Source organism: Oncorhynchus gorbuscha, linkage group LG18 (assembly GCF_021184085.1).
Source record: "Oncorhynchus gorbuscha isolate QuinsamMale2020 ecotype Even-year linkage group LG18, OgorEven_v1.0, whole genome shotgun sequence".
NCBI lineage: Eukaryota > Metazoa > Chordata > Actinopteri > Salmoniformes > Salmonidae > Oncorhynchus > Oncorhynchus gorbuscha.
In genome coordinates, this window is record NC_060190.1 from 9,564,602 (window position 1) to 9,588,153 (window position 23,552).

The window sequence follows — 23,552 nt, forward strand, 5'->3', positions numbered from 1 at the left end:
GACCAAACGGCAGAACCCGGTACTCAAAATGCCCTAACGGAGTGTTAAACGCCGTTTTCCACTCGTCCCCCTCTCTGATGCGCACGAGATGGTAAGCGTTACGAAGGTCCAACTTAGTAAAGCACCTGGCTCCCTGCAGAATCTCGAAGGCTGATGACATAAGGGGAAGCGGATAACGATTCTTAACCGTTATGTCATTCAGCCCTCGATAATCCACGCAGGGCGCAGAGTACCGTCCTTCTTCTTAACAAAAAAGAACCCCGCCCCGGCCGGAGAGGAAGAAGGCACTATGGTACCGGCGTCAAGAGACACAGACAAATAATCCTCGAGAGCCTTACGTTCGGGAGCCGACAGAGAGTATAGTCTACCCCGAGGAGGAGTGGTCCCCGGAAGGAGATCAATACTACAATCATACGACCGGTGAGGAGGAAGGGAGTTGGCTCGGGACCGACTGAAGACCGTGCGCAGATCATGATATTCCTCCGGCACTCCTGTCAAATCGCCAGGTTCCTCCTGAGAAGTAGGGACAGAAGAAACGGGAGGGATGGCAGACATTAAACACTTCACATGACAAGAAACGTTCCAGGATAGGATAGAATTACTAGACCAATTAATTGAAGGATTATGACATACTAGCCAGGGATGACCCAAAACAACAGGTGTAAACGGTGAACGAAAAATCAAAAAAGAAATAGTCTCACTGTGGTTACCAGATACTGTGAGGGTTAAAGGTAGTGTCTCAAATCTGATACTGGGAAGATGACTACCATCTAAGGCGAACATGGGCGTAGGCTTCTCTAACTCTCTGAAAGGAATGTCATGTTTCCGAACCCATGCTTCGTCCATGAAACAACCCTCAGCCCCAGAGTCTATCAAGGCACTACATGTAGCACCCGAACCGGTCCAGCGTAGATGGACCGACAAAGTAGTACAGGATCTTGATGGAGAGACTTGAGTAGTTGCGCTCACCTGTAGCCCTCCGCTTACAGATGAGCTCTGGCTTTACTGGACATGAATTAACAAAATGTCCAGCAACTCCGCAATAGAGGCACAGGCGGTTGGTGATCCTCCGTTCCCTCTCCTTAGTCGAGATGCGAATCCCTCCCAGCTGCATGGGCTCAGACTCTGAGCCAGAGGAGGGAGATGGTTGCGATGCGGAGCAGGGAAACACCGTTGATGCGAGCTCTCTTCCACGAGCCCGGTGACGAAGATCTACCCGTCGTTCTATGCGGATGGCGAGAGCAATCAAAGAGTCCACATCTGAAGGAACCTCCCGGGAGAGAATCTCATCCTTAACCACTGCGTGGAGTCCCTCCAGAAAACGAGCGAGCAGCGCCGGCTCGTTCCACTCACTAGAGGCAGCAAGAGTGCGAAACTCAATAGAATAATCCGTTATGGACCGTTCACCTTGGCATAAGGAAGCCAGGGCCCTAGAAGCCTCCCTACCAAAAACTGAACGGTCAAAAACCCGAATCATCTCCTCTTTAAAGTTCTGGAACTTGTTAGAGCAATCAGCCCTTGCCTCCCAGATAGCTGTGCCCCATTCTCGAGCCCGGCCAGTAAGGAGTGAAATGACGTAAGCAACCCGAGCTCTCTCTCTAGAGTATGTGTTGGGTTGGAGAGAGAACACAATCTCACACTGCGTGAGAAAGGAGCGGCACTCAGTGGGCTGCCCGGAGTAGCAAGGTGGGTTATTAACCCTAGGTTCTGGAGGCTCGGCAGGCCAGGAAGTAACAGGTGGCACGAGACGTAGACTCTGGAACTGTCCAGAGAGGTCGGAAACCTGAGCGGCCAGGTTCTCCACGGCATGGCGAGCAGCAGACAATTCCTGCTCGTGTCTGCCGAGCATGGCTCCTTGGATCTTGACGGCAGTGTAACGAGCGTCTGAAGTCGCTGGGTCCATTCCTTGGTCGGTTCCTTCTGTCATGCAGGTGAAAGAGGACCCAAAAGCGACTTGGCGAAAACAGAGTCTTTAATCCAGTAAAGTAAATACAAACAAAAAACACAACTTTCACTCGAAATGACGAGGACAAACTGGAGACTCGATCTTGAACAGCAGGTGAACAGCAGGTTGCCTCGGGAAGGCACTTGAACCAGACAGACTCAGACACCTGCTCACCACGCAGCATCTGAGGAAAACACGACACGACAGGGCGATATACAAACACAGCACGGTGAATTCTAGACAAGGAACCGACAGGACAGGAACGGAACACAAAGGAAGAAATAGGGACTCTAATCAGGGGAAAGGATCGGGAACAGGTGTGGGAAGACTAAATGATTGATTAGGGGAATAGGAACAGCTGGGAGCAGGAACGGAACGATAGAGAGAAGAGAGCGCGAGAGAGTGAGAGAGGGAGGGGGAGAGAGAGGGATAGAAAGAGGGAAAGAACCTAATAAGACCAGCAGAGGGAAACGAATAGAATGGGAAGCACAGGGACAAGACAAGATAATAAATGACAAAACATGACAAAAACACCCCATCACAGTAGCCTAGGCTTTGCACATGGACTTATGAGTAGACTATGTAATAAAACAGATTTAAAAGAAATAAGTTATTTTCCTCTCTCCATGTTAATGTTCAGAATTATCTAGGTATGTTTTAATTGTATTTTTCCCCTTTAAGTTCAAAATCAACTGCATAATAGGCCATGCAGAGCAAAATGCAGCAATGTAATATGCTACTTCCTTGCTACAGAAAATGCAAATATCCCAAATGGACTATAATAGCCTGTCTCTTATTTAGAAAAAAAATCAATAATTACGCAAATCCATCCATATTTTATCAAATCATTTACAGTATTTCATCCACCCATCTACTTTTCTTTCCCCAGGGCATCACACTCCCTATCCAAACGCAGAGTCTGTCACCGGCTGAAGTTACAGCACCGTTCCAGCTGTTTTGTTCCAACATGTTGGTACGGTAGAAGCAATGAGTCAGAAAAGACACATACATAAACGGGCCAGGCACATACAGCGCATGAACACCGCGGACCGTATCCATAACGCACCTGGAGATACTGCAGAAGCACATAGGATCGCTGGTGCCATCAAAATAGAGGAGAGAGGAGAGGAAGATCATCTTTGGGAAACGGGCTGAGGTAGGCATTTATTTTTTATATATTTTTTTTACAATCCAAATTGTTTTACAATCCAAATAGAGGCAGTATTAATCTATCCCCTGTTTATGTCTCACCTGTGTAGACCCAATAACACATTCCTTACACATTTTGGGGAGGAATGCTAATTTACTGTTTTGGATCACATTCACATGTTCATCCCTCCAAATTCAAGAGCCGATTGCATAATTGTGTTGCTGTCTGCATAGTTAAGCCCTTTGAGATATTATGCCTAATTGTTGCCAAATTATGCCCTCCGGTAATTATGTCTACCCTTAATTATAATTTCCTCATTTAATTGCAATCCTAAATCCAATGTGCCAATTAGGTAGTATTGTATTATATCGCACCATATCAAGACTGTGATGGATTCAGTGCTTAGTATGCCAGTGTTTTTTTCATATACATCAAAGAGATAAACAGATACATCTGCAGCTGTAAGAGGTCTCCTCTCAACACAATGTGGCTGTGGAAGGGAGAGTGTTGAAAATAGCCTGTAACTGAAGGGGTGATACACAGGTGTGAGACACATGTACACACAGCCTGTGGCAACTGATACGTCCTTCTCTCAACCTCAGCGTCTTCCTCCGCTTTTCTTGAGGGCAAAAGACAAGTAATTGAACTATGTTTGACGGTCATTACCACCACATAGTGACGATTTGATCTGTATCTATTCGTATAGATACAGTGGGGCAAAAAAGTATTTAGTCAGCCACCAATTGTGCAAGTTCTCCCACTTAAAAAGATGAGAGAGGCCTATAATTTTCATCATAGGTACACTTCAACTATGACAGACAAAATGAGAAAAAAAATCCAGAAAATCACATTGTAGCATTTTTAAATGAATTTATTTGCAAATTATGGTGGAAAATAAGTATTTGGTCAATAACAAATGTTTATCTCAATACTTTGTTATATACTCTTTGTTGGGCAACACGGACTTTCAACTCCCTCCAAAGATTTTCTATGGGGTTGAGATCTGGAGACTGGCTAGGCCACTCCAGGACCTTGAAATGCTTCTTACGAACCCACTCCTTCGTTGCCCGGGCGGTGTGTTTGAGATCATTGCCATGCTGAAAGACCCAACGTTTCATCTTCAATGCCCTTGCTGATGGAAAGAGGTTTTCACTCAAAATCTCACAATACATGGCCCCATTCATTCTTTCCTTGACACAGATCAGTCGTCCTGGTCCCTTTGCAGAAAAACAGCCCCAAAGCATGCTGTTTCCACCCCCATGCTTCACAGCAGGCATGGTGTTCTTTGGATGCAACTCAGCATTCTTTGTCCTCCAAACACGACGAGTTGAGTTTTTACCAAAAAGTTATATTTTGGTTTCATCTGACCATATGACATTCTCCCAATCTTCTTCTGGATCATCCAATTGCTCTCTAGCAAACTTCAGACGGGCCTGGACATGTACTGGCTTTAATATTTATTTTCTAATATTTTTTTAAACATTCATTTCTTGTGTGTGTGTGTTAGAATTGCTTTTCTGATATGTTGTATATAGTTATTTGCACTGCTGTATATAGTTATAGGTCATTTCACCAATTCGGCCACTTGGGTACATTTGGGCAACTTGTGTGGGACACCTGGGTGACTTCATGCTAAATGTCATGTAGCTCACCCATTCCTGAAGTTATCAGTCTGAAACTTTGCACACCTACAGTTGCCCTCTTGTGTTATCCATCAAAATGATCTCCAGCATCCTATCTGACTGTGTGGCTATTCCAGTACATGTGAAAGATGATTCTACAACAATAAAACACAGAAAATGTATGCTCTTTCTCTTTTCTTCCACCAGATCTACTGTGTTATATTCTCCTACATTCAATTAACATTTCCACAAACTTCAGAATGTTTCCATTCAAATTATACCAAGAATATGCATATCCTTGCCTCTGGGGCTGAGCTACAGGCAGTTAGATTAGGGTATGTCTTCAGGCAGAAATTGAGAGCAAAGGGATGCAGCCATAACAGGTTAAGCAGGGGGACACGTCTGGCACTGCAGGATTTGAGTCCCTGGCGCCATAGTGCTACTGATGGTAGGCTTTGTTACTTTGGTCCCAGCTCTCTGCAGGTCATTCACTAGGTCCCCCCGTGTGGTTCTGGGATTTTTGCTCACTGTTCTTGTGATCATCTTGACCCCACGGGGTGAGATCTTGCGTGGAGCCCCAGATCGAGGAAGATTATCAGTGGTCTTGTATATCTTCCATTTCCTAATAATTGCTCCCACAGTTGATTTCTTCAAACCAAGCTACTTACCTATTGTAGATTCAGTCTTCCCAGCCTGGTGCAGGTCTACAATTTTATTTCTGGTGTCCTTTGACAGCTCTTTGGTCTTGGCCATAGTGGAGTTTGGAGTGTGACTGTTTGAGGTTGTGAACAGGTGTCTTTTATACGGATAACAAGTTCAAACAGGTGCCATTAATACAGGTAACGAGTGGAGGACAGAGGAGCCTCTTAAATACGAAGTTACAGGTCTGTGAGAGCCAGAAATCTTGCTTTTTTGTAGGTGACCAAATACTTATTTTCCACCATAATTTGCAAATAAATTCATAAAAAATCCTACAATGTGATTTTCTGGATTTTTGTCTTCTCATTTAGTCTGTCATAGTTGAAGTGTACCTATGATGAAAATTACAGGCCTCTCATCTTTTTAAGTGGGAGAACTTGCACAATTGGTGGCTGACTAAATACTTTTTTGCCCCACTATATGTAACATGACACCTTTGTGTACCATGTGGGAGTAGCTATAAAGCATGAATTACTTTACAAGTGGTCATATTTCATATTCAATAGTTTATATTAATTTCTGAATGACAGTGATTCAAGTAGTGGCCTATTCAGTATTTATAATACATCATAATATCACTTATAATTCAGTATTCAAGTATGTGCTCAAATGATTCAAGTCATCCATTTAAAAAAAAATCTACATGTAAATTGTAAGTTCAGGCTTATGTGGATGATGAGAAATTTGAGGCAGCCAATAAGGAATCCACACAGGTCTGGCCTTGTTCATGTTAGCGTCCACAATAAATAACACTGACGTGTTAGAGAGAGGATTACATTTTTGTTCTTGAATAAGAAGATGAGCTCACGTTATACACAGTATTTCCCCCAATATTTCTATCCATTAGCATCCATTTGGGGCCAGTGTATGTGTACATTTTTATTCTTCCTAGTGGAGGCTAAATCCTGACGCTGACCATGGTTCTGCTGTAGAACCTGTCCACACTACATCCATCAGTCAATGCTGTTGAAACGACGCGTCAAAGAGATGCTGCTGCGTCAGATCACATGTTAAATCATGTTATGCTATGCTGTGTTATGCTATGTTATGTTATGTCATGTTATGTCACATTATGTCATTAGACAGGAGCCTTTGGCCATCACTGAAATCTTGTATCAGTGGTATAGTGAACTTAACTTGTAAATGATTTCAAAACCCACATCTGATTTCGGTCCGAGTCCCTTTCAGTTTCACAGGAAAATCTATAGGCACCGCCAGTAAATCACTGCTCCCTATGAAAAGAGCTCTCATTTATCAGGTGAAGACAATATACAGGCTTGGCTTGCCCAAGGCTAGGGTCTCCACTTAAATCAACAACACATTCTCAATCAGGGGACTTTGGAATGTTTACAGCAGAGAGAGAGAGAGCGTGTGAGCGTGAGAGAGAGAGAAACAGAGAGAGAGAGAAATAAAAAAGAGAGAGAACGATTACTAGTAGTACATAATGCCAAATATGGAGAAATACGGAAATATGGAAAAATGCCATAAAAAATACAAATTCTGACAAATCTATATCGTTTGAAGTCCTGTTAGTTAGTTAGATATTTCCATACAGTGCCTTCCTTAGATTTTTCTGCATGCACCAGTGTGATAAATTATGTAAAAATAAATACATGTTCTGTTTTGAAACAGTTAACATGGGATGGACAATCTAACGACAACCAAGATTGTAAATGCTGGTGCCGGTGGCAAGGGTAAGAGGTCACTGAATATTCTAGAGAAAATACATGTTTTATTTTGCCTTGGTTTTTTGGCTTTGTTCGAATAAGCTTGTTCTGAAGCATGTTTTGATTTTGATACAGACTGAAGGTTTGGAATGACACACACAAATACAGATTTGTCTTTTTGTAGTCGTTCTCAATGACCAAATGTATATCACCTATAAACCACAACACATTATTACAGTGTACCATTATATTGAACCTGGTACTCTTCAAATAGATTATTACAAGTGTATTGGCCAGGAACACATTTTAACATGAAACCTATTTATGAATTGTCAATATATCTTTTTTTTTATAGTCGTCAAAGAAACAGTAACCACAACAACCCGGTTGACATCACTGCCGCCAAGTGAGTTGTGTCCTTTCTGAAGGTTTTCATAATTTATACACACTACATGTACCTGTGAATATAATATCCCATAAATGTGAATTTATCCTCTGTCCATCCGAACGTTGAGTTTCTATAATTAATTTAAAAAATGTTTTTTATACTATCATTATTGGTAGTGAAGATTATTCATTATAATTTTCAGCAGTCTGGGGCCTTGTTCGATTACTTCAGAAATGCATCCTTACGTCCTAACTTCCTTGATGTAATCACAGATCTGAATAGTAGATTGGTGAGGTAAATGGGTGGTAACCTTGCTTACACCTATCCAATCACTCATAGATCTGTGCTTACCTAAAGGAGAAAAAAAGGAGGATTTCTAAAGTATTCAGAAAGGACCAGTGGTGTAAAGTACTTAAGTAAAAATACTTGAAAGTACTACTTAAGTATTTTTTGGGGGTATTTGTACTTTAATTTACTATTTATAGTTTTGACAACGTTTACTTTTACTTGACTACATTCCTAAAGAAAATAATGTACTTTTTACTCCTTACATTTTACCTGACACCCAAAAGTATTTGTTACATTTTGAATAATTAGCAGGACAGGAAAATTGTTAAATTCACACCCTTATCAAGAGAACATCCCTGGTCATCCCTACTGCCTTTTATCTGGCAGAATCACTAAACACACATACTTCATTTGCAAATGTTGTCTGAGTGTTGGAGTGTGTCCCTGGCTATCCGTACATTTTAAAAACAAGAAAATGGTTCTGTCTGGCTTGCTTAATAAAAGGAATTTGAAATGATTTATTATTTTACTTTTGATACTTAAGTATATTTAAAACCAAATACTTTTAGACTTTTACTCAAGTAGTATTTTACTGGGTGACTTTCACTTTTACTTGACTCATTTTCTATTAAGGTATCTTTACTTTTCACTCGAGTATGATATTTGGGTTCTTTAACCACCACTGAACAGGATCCATGTCCTCAGCATTGGTCTCTGACTGTCCCTCATTTCTCCACAAGAGGGAATCACTAACTCTGTCGTCTCCAACCAGAAGAGCGTGTCCTCCAGCAGTTCTCGTGGAGTTTCAGTTGTGGAGAGGAAGGTCATCTCTCAGAGCAGTGGTAGCAGCAGCAGTAGTTATTCCATAACATGTTCAAGACATGCTCAGACAAAATTCTAGATTTAAAAAATAATATATATCCAAAAAAAACATCTCTGGTATTTTTCTTTTTTTGGCACAGTGTGACAGGTTTTAACACCTGCTCATTTGGACTGTAGAATCCTGTAAAAGACCGTTTTTCTTGTACTGTCAATCACAGCCTAAACTCTTCCAACGAAAGAATGCTCCTATAGAACTCCTATAGTCACTGGTATATAATCCATTACTTATAGGATTCTGTAGATATATCGACAGCTAAGCTACATTCAGTGGTGTCATGCCCATAGGGGGCACAGGGGTAAGTGCCCCCAGAGATGTGTCCCATATAAAAATATTGAAAAAAATGTATATATACTTTTTTGGTGATTGTTTGTTAATTCCCTGTAATATTACTAGCCACTTAGCAATTTTATAAAGTTGGCTTTAGCTGGCCCAGATAGGTTCCCAATCTCCCAACCTTGTAACTAGCCACCATGAAGCAATTTCAGGCTACCAATCAAGGTAGAGTAGCTAGCTTGTCTAACTATCCTAGCTGGCATGCCTGCTGGAAAAGTTTGTAGACTTTAGAAAAGCAAACAGTAACAAAATGTACTGAATAAGACTCACATTCCTTTCTATCTTTTACCTATATTTCAGCAGAGAAAAAAACACACCAGGCAGGAGGTATGCTTAGATATGCAGAAAAATATACATATTTTTTACATATAACTAAGCATAATGATAATGGCGCAAGATTTCAGGAAAAAACTGTTTCAAGCGTTTGAAAAATGTTACCTTCCATACCCCCCCAGCTATCCTCAGGTCCTTTGTGCCCCCTCAGATTTTGGGGGTGCATGACCCCCCTGGCTACATTGTTATACGTCAGGCTACTGTATAAGAAAAAGTCACTTTCTCTAAGCTCTGTATAAGTCCTAATCATTATTTTTCTCCTTTCCTCTTCTAGCCTCAGGTGGTCTCTCTTCGAGGAGCGGGCTGCTCTCTACTGGAGGAGGAGAGTCTACCAGTAGAGCCATCACAGGAGGCAGTAGCTCAGTGCTAGTGTCCTCTGCTGCAGCCGGGTCTGTGGGTGGAGCTAAGTCTGGGTACGGCGGGGGATCCGTCAGCAAATCAACCACCATTACCACTACAGAGTCCCCCTCTTTATCCTCCGGTGCTTCAGGGGCCTCTGGCGCAGCTTTTCGGTCTTTAGGGGCTTCGGGGGCATCGTTCGGGGCGAGCAAGACCAGTGGCTCTCTTTCCGTTTCTGGAGGGGGTCTTATGTCTAGCTCCAGTTCCAGTTTTTTCACTGGTTCCAGTTCTGGTGGTTCTAGTTCCAAAGGAACAGGAGCAGGAGGAGGCGGTTTTGTCACTGGTTCCAGCTCTGGTTTTGTATCTAGTTCCAAAGGTGCAGGAGCAGGAGTAGGAGGAGACAGTTTTGTCACTGGTTCCAGTTCTGGTTCTAGTTCTGGTTTTGCCTCTAGTTCTGGTGCCGGAATCGGAGGAGGGGATTCTTCTAGTGCCAAAATGTCAGCCGGCGGCTTGGGCTCTGTGACCGTTTCCACGGTTACCAGGTCCAACTACAGCTCCATGGTGGGGGCGGGTTCAGGGAGCGTGAAGAGGGGTGGGGCACAGGGGTCTACATCCTCTGGACTCAGCTACTCTCCCACCCCCACGGAGAGAAAGAGCATGACCAGCACCATGATCGCCCGCTCCATGGGCTACGAAGGTCAGTGACAAGGTCAAAGGTTAACCCTATTCATATGCTGCGTTCAAAACCAAGTGGGAAGGTGGTAATTACCTGTTGTGAAGTCGTAAATACCAGTTCTTTGAACTCATTGAGAAACACAGATTGGCTAATGGCCAACTAGCTGTGTCAACCATAATCTAAACGTAGAGCTATATGTGTTTGTAAACTAATTATAGTGTTCAAAAAAAATAATGTTTTGTTGTTGCATTTAACTGCTGAAAATGCTGTTATCAAGGTAATTTCCTTAGTAGATGTCAGAGGTCAGCATGTGGGAGAAGTCGAAGCTCAGGGATAATAGTTGAGGTTCTTACTAGTAATTACCCATTGGAGGGGCGTTCAAGTGGACCTTTCCCAGTCATATGTGGTAAATACCACCTTCCCACTTGGTTATGAACGTAGCCTTATATCCAGGGCTAGGATTTATTTTCCTGACCACATAACCTCTGGGTACCTAAGATCATACATCGGTGGGCTTTCCTCTGACCAGGTGTTGCTGATGCCTGCCAGATCTTACAATGCCTGGATAGGTATTTTAGGTATTAGCTAGCCACATCATATGTTACAGCAATCTGTCGGTTCATGACACAGTCGATGACGTGGCACGTAACCATTGGTTCATGCATGCAACGTCTGAGGGAGGGAGCGCAATCATTTCTTGGTCATGTCATGTGGTCAGGAAACTACGGGCCCTACCTAAGGTCCTCTAATGCTCTTTAGTACAGGTGCAGATATCAATAATAATGTTATTAAGAATATCATTAAGAAGTTGAAGTATGACTTCAGTCATGACATGACGAAGGAAAAGTAATCAATAGTGGTGTTTTTTATCCTGTGTATTCAGGAAGATCCAGTGGAAACTCATCTCCGGAATACACAAGGAGAGAATATGGTAACTATCAATCTTAAATATAACTTCAAAATGTTTTTAATTCCTATGTTTAATAAAGGTGGATATGAAAAATGACATAATTGATTTTTGATAATTGATTGTTTCAGCTGCAGAAAGTGCAGTTGCCAGTAAACCCACCAGAGGGCGGAGCCACAGCAGGGGTACTAGCTGTTAGCTCAAAGCACCATCAATCAGACCATACACTACTGCAGAATGCACTTGTTGTTTTTTTTTGCAGTTTTAAGAGGCTGCATTTGATTAATATAGAACACATCTGATTGCACTACACTACTCTATTCTCATCTATTCTATACTTTTCTGTCCTGTTCCAGAGAGTGAGATCAGATGCAGACTACAGAGTGCCTCTCCCACTGCTAAAAGATGTGAGTTGCCTAATACCACGCGGGCTCTTATCACTAACCTATGACTCACCCGATCTGCCCTGGAAAATACACGTGGACCAAGATGATATTAGTTTGACTTCAACAAATAGGGAGACGATATGACTCAGTCAGAAAACGTCTAAAGGAAATGGAATGTGGCTGCTTGAAGATAAGCTGTATATGGAAGATAAATACAGTTTGATAAAAATGTGTCTTTATTATTTTTTGAAACATTTGAAAAGTCTGCACATTTCCTAAGTGACATTAGATGACACCCTAGTCTGTTCCCCCGTGGCCCTTAGGGACGGAGCTGGATGACGTGAAGCGGCTGCTGAAGGGAAGTCGCTCCAGCAGCATCAGCCCCCCTCGCTCCCCCACCAGCACCCTCCCTATTCCCAGGAAGGCCAGCGTAGAGACCAGAACCATGCCAAACAGCTCCCAGTCAGGTACACACCCTCACCAATATAATCGTGATAAAACTAGGTAAATAGGTACATAAGTAGTAATTACACAAGTAAGAAAGTGCATAAATAATCACTGATGCATTAATGTCCAGAATACGTTGTTAACTGACTCACCTGTTAATCAAGGTTACATAAAGGTTAAATAAACGTACACAAACATACATAAAACCAGTTAACTCTTTCTCTCTCTCCCAGGCCAGTACGACAGTGCCACCCTAGACTCAGGAATGCCTTCCTACGTGTGGTCAGGCCCCACGGCTGGAGGCTATGATTACCACAGCAACGCCATCAACCGGTCCCCCACCTCCACCCTCCAACACTCACCTATCACACTCACAGGTCAGCAATAGAAATATACAGTCATAATTACTCTAACAAGAATGGCATGATACTGAGTGATAATAGTGCCAACAGAAATGTCATCTGAATTTAATCCTTCACGCCATCAACAAAGATAGTGGTCCTCTGTAGCTCAGTTGGTAGAGCATGGCGCTTGTAACGCCAGGGTAGTGGGTTCGATTCCCGGGACCACCCATACGTAGAATGTATGCACACATGACTGTAAGTCGCTTTGGATAAAAGCGTCTGCTAAATGGCATATATTATATATTATTATATTATATATATTATTATATATATAGATATTTATATAAATGAACAGGTTTAATCCAAGAGATTAAAAGGACATAATTAAAATGAACTAGATTTGTATGCAACATAAAAATCACAAGAAAGTTAAAAAAAAGAAAATGTCTCCTAATTTTCTCATCGTCAATGAATACTGTATATTTTACTGTGGGTGTGACTCAATCGATGTGGGTGTTTATCAATATTTCTACAGCCACAGGGCTTCAGAACAACCTGGCCCTCAGCTCTACATCCATGAACTCTGGACTCTCTGCCTCTAGCACTGGTAAACATCTCCCTCAACATCTATCGTCTCTCTATCAATGCATCCCAATAATCTTTCCTTTCTCCCAAAGTATTCACTTGTTCTCTTCCCTTCACAGATTTGAAAGTAAGTGACTGCTATGCAGAGACGGGCAGTATTTGTATTACATGTATTTGAAATATGTATTTAAATTATTTCTGAGTATTTAGTCGTTTGTATTACACTGGGCTTAACTTCACCCCAATGTATTTTGTGATAAGATACTTTCGAGAGCGGTAATTGGTATTTTTAAAATACAAAATACTTTTCTATACCATTTTCAGTGGTGTAAAGTACTCAAGTACTCAAATACTTTAAAGTACTCTTATGTCATTTTGGGGGGTATCTGTACCTTATTTTACTTTTAATATTTTTGGTAAAAAGAAAATGAAGAACCTTTTACTCCACTCATTTCCCTGACACCCAAAAGTACTCGTTACATTTTGACAGGAAAATTGTTAAATTCACACACTTATCAAGTGAACATCCCTGGTCATCCCTACTGCCTCTGATCTGGCGGACTCACTAAACACAAATTCTTCATATGTCTGAGTGTTGGAGTGTGCCCCTGGCTATCCGCCAATAAAAATATATATTTTAAATGTTTGCTTAATATAAGGAATTTGAAATGATTTATACTTTTATTTTTGATACTTAAGTACTTAAGTATATTTGAGCAATTCCATTTACTTTTGATACTTAAGTATATGTAAAACCAAATACTTTTAGTAGTATTTTACTGGGTGACTTTCACTTTTATTTGAGTCATTTTCCATGAAGGTATCTTTACTTCAAGCATGACAATTGAGTACTTTTCCCCTCACTGCCATTTTTTATATCGGTTCACAATTGTGTGGCCCCCGTACACCCTGAATTGGTATCAGAAGTCTGATTGCACTATGGTGTCATAAGAGCGTCTGCTAAATTAATTAAATATACGTATATGTATATGTGCAAATGTACAATTGCAAAGCATGCTGAGTAGTATTCTAATGAGCTCTACCCCGGAACAAGGCCAATAATAATACCCAGTATGTTCACATAATTGACATGTTGGTCATTTAGCAGACACTCTTTTCCAGAGTGAGTCAGTGTATTCAGCTAACGTAGATAAACAACAACATATTACAGTCATAGCAAGTGAAAGTGTTGCTATTTGGGCCGTTTACTTTGCAAACATATTTTTATATTTTAAAATACAAAATACATGCATTTTAATTAAATATATTTCAAAATCTTGATACATTGATCTTTATAGTATTTTGACATTTTTGACCATCCCTGCTGGTCTATAGAAACTCCCTCTAGCCCATGTCGACACCAATCCGATACTTTCAGTAGTAGTAGTGTATTGAATATCCTTTGTCCTACTCTAGTTCATGGTATGCAGAATAACCTGGCCTCCACCACTGGCGGCATCCTAACAGCTAATGGAGTCAACGCACAAACAGGTATGAATGGAGTGTTGAGTGTTCAGAAATCCCCTTGAATCAAGAGAATAATGCCCATGTTCATTGTGGGAGTTATATTTCACACGTGTTTCAATCATGTTAAATTCACCCTGCATGTTTTTCTTGACAGTCTATGGTGTGCAGAAAAATGTCACAAGCACAGGGGTGTCCACAACCACAGGTGAGTCCAAAGTACTTTGTTTTTGCATCGATAACAATTAGGCAACCATAGACATAAAACATTTGATTTGATGTATATATGTACAAGCAGCAGCAGCACCAAGACAAGTATAGCACTTTCCTGCAGTCAAATGACCAAATCGCCCTCTAGTTGCCTCATGGGTGGAACGTTATTCATGTTTTTCCTCTTGTTTGATGTATATGAAGTGAAATATTGGGATGCAAACTCCAAATGTAACACATTTCAACTCTATATATGACGTAGTACAAGTGTCTTCTTTTTTTAACCCCATAACCGTGTGTGTGAGGTGTCTACTTTTGTCTCCAAATAGATTTGTTTAAGACTACCAAGATACACTCTGTGTGAGCCCGATTTAGCCCACTGCAGTAAAATGATATCCTCTACTACTCTATCTTATCATGGTATTCATGACACTTAACAGTTTATACTGAGTGTTTTTGCTGCCTATTTCTCAGTGGCACCCAGCACTCCTACCAGTGACGAGGTCTTTGCCAAAGAATACAAATTCATGCTGCTGGAGAAAGAGAAAGCTCCCGTCAAAAAGGAGACGGAGAGACTCATCATGGCCAAAGATACCGGCAAGCAGTTCACCTCTGCTGCCACTGCTATTGGTAGGCAACAACTCAAAACAAATACAATTGTATTGGTCACGTTTCTTAAAAACAGCAGATAGGAGGTAATTGATGTAAGTATGTACATATAAATAAGAATAAAGTGACTAGTTAACAGGATAGATGATAAAACAGTAGCAGCAGCGTATGTGACGAGTCAACAAAGAAAGAGTTTCTGCAAAAAGAGTAAATGCAGATAGTCCGAGTAGCTATTTGGCTAACTATTTAACCAACTATTTAGCAGTTTAATGTTTTGAGGGTTGAAGTTGCTCAGCGTCCTGTTGGATCCAGACTTGGTGCATCAGTACCACTTGCCATGTGGTAGCAGAGAGAACAGTCTGTGACTTGGGTGGCTGGAGTCTTTGACAATTGGTATAGAGGTCCTGGTTGGCAGGAAGCTCAGCCCCAGTGTTGTACTGGGCCATATGCACTACCCTCTGTAGAGCCTTGTTGTCAGACTCCAAGTAGGATTCCAGATTCCCTGCTTATCCTGGGAATCTTCTAAGCGTGATTCCTAGAAACTTGGGAATTTTGGGAAAGTTGCCGGAATATTGCAATCCAATACCTGAGAATATCAGAAATGTACACAGAGGAGGGTTTTCACTAAATATATTTTTTTTACTAAATATTTAATTGTCTGCTCAATTAGAATAACCTTCTGAGGGAAAATGGTACCAGTTCTATCAGATCTTAAATGTTTCTATGCCCAATAACATAATAATAATAATAATAATAATAATATATGCCATTTAGCAGACGCTTTTATCCAAAGCGACTTACAGTCATGTGTGCATACATTCTACGTATGGGTGGTCCCGGGGATCGAACCCACTACGCTGGCGTTACAAGCGCCATGCTCTACCAACTGAGCTACAGAAGGACCACATACTACATACTACATACTACAGTCCCACTGTCTCAGTGTTAGCCGTTGCCTGTGAGTTATGGTGAAGTTGACTTGTCTTTTCACATTTTCTAGCCTATTCCGAGGACTCACTGAAGAAGGAGAAGAAGAAGGTGTCCAGCTTTGTGGAGACAGCTACAGCCAGAACCACAGAAACTAACGGTAGATAACGGAAGTGAACAGACATTTTCCCCACACCTTGACTTGTGTTACTAACACACGGTTCTTCCACTGCTGTTTTTTAAAAGCTGGATCCTTGACGAAAGTGTCAACGAAAGACAAAGCAACCTATGCAGGTATAGTCTAACTATACTTTGAAATTGAAATGGCTGAATCGCAGCGTAACAATCTTCAGCCCTAAGTGCCTATTCTTATGCATTCTTCATGATACTCTACTGATGCTCGTTCTTGACCCCCGTGTCCTCTACCTCTCTCTTCGATCAGAAATACGTAAGGACGAGTCTGGAGGAGGTCTGGGCTTCTGGTCTTGCTGCTCCTGGTTGAAGTGGCTGCTGGGCATCCTGCTGGGTCTTCTGCTCCTCCTGGGGCTCCTCCTGGGACTCATCGCCCTGGGTAAGAGAGGAGGAGCGGAGCTGTAGGACACTGGGGTGGTTTGATTGATGTGGTTGTCTGTCATAGAGAGCTAGAGTTACATCCATGTCGGAGTAAATCTCTCTGTTTTTTTTCTCTGTTCTTCCTCTCCTGCATTTCTCTGTTTCTCTCTTCTCTCACTCGATCTTTGTCCTTGTTTCTCTCTGTTTCCCTTTCAATTTTCTCCCCCTCTCTCTCTTTCTTTTCCAACCACTTACAGCCGAAGAAGTCAAACGTCTTAAAGCTCGTGTGGACGCCTTGGAACAAGCCTCCAGCTCTTCCTCAGCACATTCTAGTCGCCTCTCCTCCTCCTCAGCCATCAACATCATAGACCCTCTAGAGTCTGCATACATGGACAAGAAAACCTCCGCTCCCTCCTCTACCACACTGCTCCGCACTGATAATGGTATCAATCTGGGAGTGGCAGCAGGAGCAGGTCCAGGATCAGCTGATGGACCAGGCCAAGACCCTGTAGCTCTGCAAAGGACAGTACAGCAGATTGTCAGGACTGAGCTGCAGTCCGATACTGTACGAGGTACAGAACCAGAACCAGAACTTACACTGTGCATCAGCCTTGTGTTTTGTGGGTATATGTTGAGCTTTTCAACCATTATAACAAAGGAATGATTCAGTCAAAAATCACAAATCATGTGAACTTGTGAATCGTATGAATATTTTTGAAATATTTTATACATGTGTGGTTTTTATTGGATTCTATATATTGACAAAAATGTTTATTTATTTGTTACAGCAACACTTGCACACTCAATGAAAGGAGCGAGAGGAGAGCCTGGGACCAAAGGTACTGTAGGGCATCCACTGCATGGACATGGAAACATACGTAGATGGAAACTAACTGTATTGGCAGAGCAAGTTTTGGCTGTGTCTGCTGATTAACATTTCAGCTGTTTTATTTCAGGTGACCAAGGTGGTCCAGGAGTCAAAGGTCAGTGAGCCTTAGACCTACTTTTCATTTCAATAATGTCACACAGCAAATACTGTACATGTTAGAGTTATACTGTACAAATGGAATTCATTCATTTATTTCAGGTGATAACGGATTCCCTGGCCTACCAGGTAGGAACACAAACTACTAGTTTTATTCTGGAGTGGCTACAGTAAATAATCATCTGCTGAATGATAGCAGACTGATGTTTGGCTTCTCTTCCTTAGGTCCTCCAGGTCAGATGGGCCACAGTGGACTGGAGGGCCCGAGGGGACCTAAAGGAAATGCAGGTAATGCTTAAGGACACAATTTGACTTAAAATGTCAAGATCTCAATCTTGCAACCAACGAGAAATATACTGTATAGACTCTCACTCCCACAATGCATCTCTTCGCATCTGTGAATAGGTGAAGCTGGTGCAGAGGGTCCCCCAGGCCAGAAGGGCCGAGAAGGACCCACGGGATCACGTGGAGAGCCTGGTCCTCCAGGGTTTGGAGAGAAAGGGGACAAAGGTATGTTCATAAGTGTATTTGATGGCGTCACAGTTAGTCACGGTATATCTTCAGAGAAAAAATGATGGGTTCCTGTTCAAGCTCTTATGTAATGTTATGTGATGCCATAGGTTCTCCTGGTGAACCCGGTGGGCCTGGACCTGCTGGCACTGCTGGGCCTGTTGGGCCTAAAGGTAAGGCCAAAGGTCATCATCAATGCAGGAAATACGTCTAGATTGATGAGATACATTAAATCATCACTAATTGTAAGTCGCTCTGGATAAGAGCATCTGCTAAATTACTCAAATGTAAATGCAATTCATCAACATGTAACTGTTGGCCGCCGTTGTGAAAGCATATTTATTTTGGTTTTCCAGGGTCAGTGGGTGGTCAGGGTGCTACAGGTATCCCAGGTGAGTGCTCTTTGCCCTTTTCGTGTACCATTGTGCTGGAAGAAGACACAAGCGTGCGATCTCTAAGGTTGTGTATTCGTCACCTTTAGGAACTCCTGGCCCACAGGGTTTCCGAGGTGAAGCAGGCGCTCCAGGACCGAAAGGTATTCCAGACCGACGTGTTGAGATGATGTACACTACTGTGTTGTATGCAGGCCTATTTCCTTGATTTAGTTTCACAAAGAGAAAGCTACAAATATAGCTAGAACCCTTAGTTGATACATACATTTTTTTTACTTAAACATTTATGATATATACCCATTGATTCTTGAAGAATATAACTTATTAATGCCTCATGAGCTTAGTTTAACTGTCATACCCCCATCAGAACCCCCAAAATAAGCTTGTTTTACTAACATTTTGGTAAAGAATGTAAATGTCAACAAAGACTGTATAGCCTCAAAACATGGTGAAAACTATACATTTGATACAATGGATGGTCAGTCCTTGCATCTGTAACCAGTGTGAAATGGCTAGCTAGTTAGCGGTGCGCACTGGTAGCGTTTCAATTGGCGACGCCACTCAGTCTGAGACATTGAAGTAGTTGTTTCCCTTGCTCTGCAAGGACCGTGGCTTTTGTGGAGTAGCGATGCTTCGAGGGTGACTGTTGCCAATGTGTGCAGAGGCTTCCTGGTTCAAGCCCAGGATGGGCCGAGGAGAGGGACAGAAGTAATACTGTTACACAGCCATAGTGCTGTCTGTGAATTTGAGAGTGGTTACATTTCTCCAGCCCCCATCCCCTCATTTTATTTCTAGGAGCGTGGAGGTGGCTTTGTTGTTGTTTCTATGTGGGATTCTAGTTTCAAAGGTGTAATATGCAGAAGTTGCTCTACCATTCCCTGGTTGCAAAATGTGTAATAGTTCGCCTAATTTCAGTTTGTGACAAAACAAGCAATTGTGTAGAGAATCATTGTGCCATCTAAACCTCTGTGAAGTACTGTATGTTTCCAATCGCTGTTTGAAAAACTGAAAGTAAAAGACGCAAAAAAGGAAATTTAAGAATGGAAACATTGACGTTCAATGAGAATGACAGATCTCTAACTCACATTTCTATGTGAATTTGGTCAGGTCACCTAAAATGTTACATATTGCAGCATTAAACAAAGATCATATCAGCCAGCCTATTGTTTCTCTCCTCGTCTAGGAGAGAAGGGACCAGCTGGACCTCCAGGAAATAAGGGCGAGCCAGGAGAGAAAGGACCCCGCGGAACATCAGGTGTGTATCTGTCTGCCCTGACTAGTTAGAATCACATGGGATTCAGAACTTTGTGTCTCCTCTTTATTTCTTATCGCCCCCTTCTCTAGGATAACATATAATTGAGAGAAATATACGTAAACTGGTGTGAAAATGGGTTGTAAGTACATTTCATAGTGGTTATGTACCCTCTCCGTCATCATAGGTGACCCAGGTCAAAGAGGACCTCCGGGACCAGACGGCGCAAATGGATCCAAAGGACCTGCAGGTAAGTGAACAGAGTAGTGAAGAAAAGATTGTGCTGCTAGAATAATCTCAGGCTGTACTAATCAAATCAAATCAAATCAAATGTATTTATATAGCCCTTCGTACATCAGCTGATATCTCAAAGTGCTGTACAGAAACCCAGCCTAAAACCCCAAACAGCAAACAATGCAGGTGTAAAAGAAAATATAGACAACCTAATAGTGAAATTCTTCACTGTTATCAATTCTGAATGTATGGGTATTATTCAACAGGTGCTCCCGGGGCTGACGGTGAAAAAGGCTCCAGAGGTAAAAACAACAACATCCCGTGGTAGATAGAAACCACAACAATATATTTTGGTTGAAAAATCGAGTTGTCCATATAACAACTTTTAGATTTTTACAGGATAGTTGATACCTTTATCATTCCAGGTGACAAGGGATCGGATGGGTTACCAGGTCCCAGGGGACCAGCAGGACCTCCAGGAGATTCAGGCCTCCCAGGTACAATCAATCAATTAATCAATTTACTAATCCATATATCCATCCATCCGTCAATCAAAGCTTAGTATTCACTATTTACATTTCAATAACATATATTTTCCACTTGCTTCCGCTGTAGGCATTCCCGGGCTTCAAGGTCCACCAGGTATGACTCTTTGATGCAAAATCATTCCTTAATTTACATTTCAGATGCATGGTTTCTCAAATATTGTACAGTATGCTATAACATTTTTGTAACCCTCCCTTTCTATCCCGTATAGGTATACCAGGTAATCCTGGTCAGCCTGGAGGTAAAGGTAATGTACCTATTACATACTTCCTCTATATCTTTAGTCAAACAGGATTATGCTTTCATTCAATCTATCATCATGTTATCTTCTAGGCGAAGCTGGAGAACCTGGTAGAATCATCAATGCAGGTAAGTAAGAGGAAACAACAAGGCGAATTAGAGACATCGTTAAACTGTTGGATAGGCTCTCTACATCTACAGCTGTAAATATTTCTTGAGATTACTTTATAGTACAGTGTCCACAGTAGAACAGCATCACATGTCCTTAAGCAATGGATGGTCATTGGTCAATCTCCTGTTTGAATTCCAGCTGGTTCCAGTTCGGTTGCCATCCCCGGACCTCCAGGCAGCCCCGGACCCACTGGTGTTTCCGGATCCCCTGGACTCTCAGGTTGGTACCGAAGCTCTGCATTCTTAAAATGTTCTAAGACGTTGTTCTACAGTTTGAGTAAACACTGTATCGCCTTGACCAGATCTGGATGAAGATCGAGATGTTGGAGATCTTTATGAAGTTCCTCATAGACATTCTATTGAAGTACAATACGATTTGTGCTCAGTGCTTCTGTTGTGTCTCCTCAGGTCCTGTTGGCCCTGCTGGTCTTCCTGGGACGCCTGGTAAGACCTATTTCTCAGATATCCAATGAGACACCAGGGTCCACATACTGTACGTACTTTCCCTTTGATTGTTCATTGTCTTTGTCTCTATAGGTCCCAGGGGAGAAAGGGGAGAGGAAGGAGAGAAGGGAGACCAGGGAAAGCCTGGTATTACTGTACAGACTGTGGAAACCACAGAGAGTGAGTATGTTTGGCTTATATGAATGAATTCTTCCAGACGGCTTGTAACTACGACTTGTGAAAATAGGTTCTTGTTTTAGACTCTTAATAGTATAGGACTTTCTTATTACCTCTAAACTTACTTTACCCCTTACAACAGGACGTGCACCTGTGGCTAGTCTTCCTGGCCCACCTGGCCCTCCAGGGCCCCCAGGGGAACCAGGTCCCCAGGGTCTTCTAGGTAAGCCAGGTGGTTCATTCTCCATGCACTTTAGGACTTCAAAGTATTTTTGGATGTATAGCTGTTTTATTTGATTTTGTTCTGATCCCTTTTTCTTCTGGATTCTGTCCTATTTAAAAAGCAAATTCATACCTTATTCCTTCTCAGGTAAGGGTCCCCCAGGTCCTGAAGGTCCTCAAGGAGTTCCAGGTGTACCAGGTAAGGGTCCCCCAGGTCCTGAAGGTCCTCAAGGCGTGCCAGGTGTACCAGGTAAAGGTTCCCCAGGTCCTGAAGGTCCTCAAGGAGTGCCAGGTGTACCAGGTAAGGGTCCCCCAGGTCCTGAAGGTCCTCAAGGCATGCCAGGTGTACCAGGTAAGGGTCCCCCAGGTCCTCAAGGAGAGCCAGGTGTACCAGGTAGGCCATAACATTTCTACCTGAGAAGAATGTATAATATTATATTGAAATTATATTGTAAAATAATTAAGCTATTGTAAGAATGGTAAGTTACTCTTCAAACCATTTTGATGAATTTCAACTAAACCACAGGTGTTGGTGTGCCCGGCCCCCGAGGAGATAAGGGAGAGCCAGGTAGCTTCGTGCCAAACTCAGGTAGGTGGCCCTTACCAAACCTATACTACACTCTCCATACTGTTACCATCTGATCACTCAACACAATCACTCTACAGTCAAAGATAGAAGCTGTTGATCAGTCCACCTGACTGTGCTGCTGCTCCAGTTTCAACTGTTCTGCCTTATTATTATTTGACCATGCTGGTCATTTATGAACATTTGAACATCTTGGTCATGTTCTGTTATAATCTCTACCCGGCACAGCCAGAAGAGGACTGGCCACCCCACATAGCCCGGTTCCTCTCTAGGTTTCTTCCTAGGTTTTGGCCTTTCTAGGGAGTTTTTCCTAGCCACCGTGCTTTTACACCTGCATTGTTTGCTGTTTGGGGTTTTAGGCTGGGTTTCTGTACAGCACTTTGAGATATCAGCTGATGTACGAAGGGCTATATAAATAAATTTGATTTGATTTAGATTTAGATTTGATATATTTTAACTTTATTTAACTAGGTAAGTCAGTTAATTAAGAACAAATTCTTATTTTCAATGACAGCCTACAAACAGTGGGTTAACTGCCTTGTTCAGGTGAAGAATGACAGATGTTTACCTTTTCAGCTCTGGGATTTAACCTTGCAACCTTTTGGTTACTAGTCCAATGCTCTAACCACTAGTCTCTACCTGCCACCCCATATGATATGGTATGATATGGAAGGTCACGTAATGTAACGCAATGTAGTGTTGTAGTGTAACACTGTGTTGTCTTTCAGGAACCTTCTTCGCTGGGCCCCCAGGACCTGCTGGCCCAACAGGCCTACCAGGTACAGAAGAGTCCAACTCACTGTCTATACCATTTGTGTTTTTATCATAGTCAATTTGGTCGAAACAGAGGTTATGTGCACTCATCTTATAAATCATTTTATTGTTTCCTAATGTAAACCAGGACCCCAGGGTTACCAAGGTAAGCACTTTTTAAATGCTTGTCCATGTCAAAGGGCTGGATTGATGTCATAGTAGACTATGAACTGGTTCAGTCACATATTATTTACATGGCAGACTTTGTGATAGACTGTCAACCTTA

General features: G+C 42.1%; 1 protein-coding gene across 2 annotated transcripts in view; it reads left to right on the plus strand.

Annotated features, from left to right (window-relative positions):
- The first annotated feature begins 2,918 nt into the window (after positions 1-2,918).
- The window catches only part of col17a1a (collagen, type XVII, alpha 1a), a 29,143-nt gene continuing 8,509 nt past the window's right edge, over positions 2,919-23,552 (plus strand). Inside the window, exons 1-40 of one of the 2 annotated variants that reach the window (XM_046312818.1) lie at positions 2,919-3,101; positions 7,049-7,110; positions 7,439-7,489; positions 9,583-10,344; positions 11,207-11,254; positions 11,362-11,415; positions 11,587-11,637; positions 11,940-12,083; positions 12,297-12,440; positions 12,943-13,014; positions 14,409-14,483; positions 14,614-14,664; positions 15,141-15,296; positions 16,276-16,362; positions 16,449-16,496; positions 16,645-16,773; positions 17,012-17,326; positions 17,543-17,593; positions 17,711-17,737; positions 17,842-17,868; positions 17,965-18,027; positions 18,145-18,249; positions 18,360-18,422; positions 18,606-18,641; positions 18,731-18,784; positions 19,825-19,896; positions 20,081-20,143; positions 20,394-20,429; positions 20,553-20,624; positions 20,743-20,769; positions 20,885-20,920; positions 21,007-21,042; positions 21,224-21,304; positions 21,493-21,528; positions 21,622-21,708; positions 21,848-21,928; positions 22,076-22,126; positions 22,454-22,516; positions 23,242-23,292; positions 23,415-23,432. In XM_046312818.1, the coding sequence (XP_046168774.1) occupies positions 7,059-7,110; positions 7,439-7,489; positions 9,583-10,344; positions 11,207-11,254; positions 11,362-11,415; positions 11,587-11,637; positions 11,940-12,083; positions 12,297-12,440; positions 12,943-13,014; positions 14,409-14,483; positions 14,614-14,664; positions 15,141-15,296; positions 16,276-16,362; positions 16,449-16,496; positions 16,645-16,773; positions 17,012-17,326; positions 17,543-17,593; positions 17,711-17,737; positions 17,842-17,868; positions 17,965-18,027; positions 18,145-18,249; positions 18,360-18,422; positions 18,606-18,641; positions 18,731-18,784; positions 19,825-19,896; positions 20,081-20,143; positions 20,394-20,429; positions 20,553-20,624; positions 20,743-20,769; positions 20,885-20,920; positions 21,007-21,042; positions 21,224-21,304; positions 21,493-21,528; positions 21,622-21,708; positions 21,848-21,928; positions 22,076-22,126; positions 22,454-22,516; positions 23,242-23,292; positions 23,415-23,432 (3,475 nt within the window). In that variant the 5' untranslated portion in view covers positions 2,919-3,101; positions 7,049-7,058. The remainder of the gene's footprint in view (positions 3,102-7,048; positions 7,111-7,438; positions 7,490-9,582; positions 10,345-11,206; positions 11,255-11,361; positions 11,416-11,586; positions 11,638-11,939; positions 12,084-12,296; positions 12,441-12,942; positions 13,015-14,408; positions 14,484-14,613; positions 14,665-15,140; positions 15,297-16,275; positions 16,363-16,448; positions 16,497-16,644; positions 16,774-17,011; positions 17,327-17,542; positions 17,594-17,710; positions 17,738-17,841; positions 17,869-17,964; positions 18,028-18,144; positions 18,250-18,359; positions 18,423-18,605; positions 18,642-18,730; positions 18,785-19,824; positions 19,897-20,080; positions 20,144-20,393; positions 20,430-20,552; positions 20,625-20,742; positions 20,770-20,884; positions 20,921-21,006; positions 21,043-21,223; positions 21,305-21,492; positions 21,529-21,621; positions 21,709-21,847; positions 21,929-22,075; positions 22,127-22,453; positions 22,517-23,241; positions 23,293-23,414; positions 23,433-23,552) is intronic. The other variant, XM_046312819.1, reaches the window with a different exon arrangement.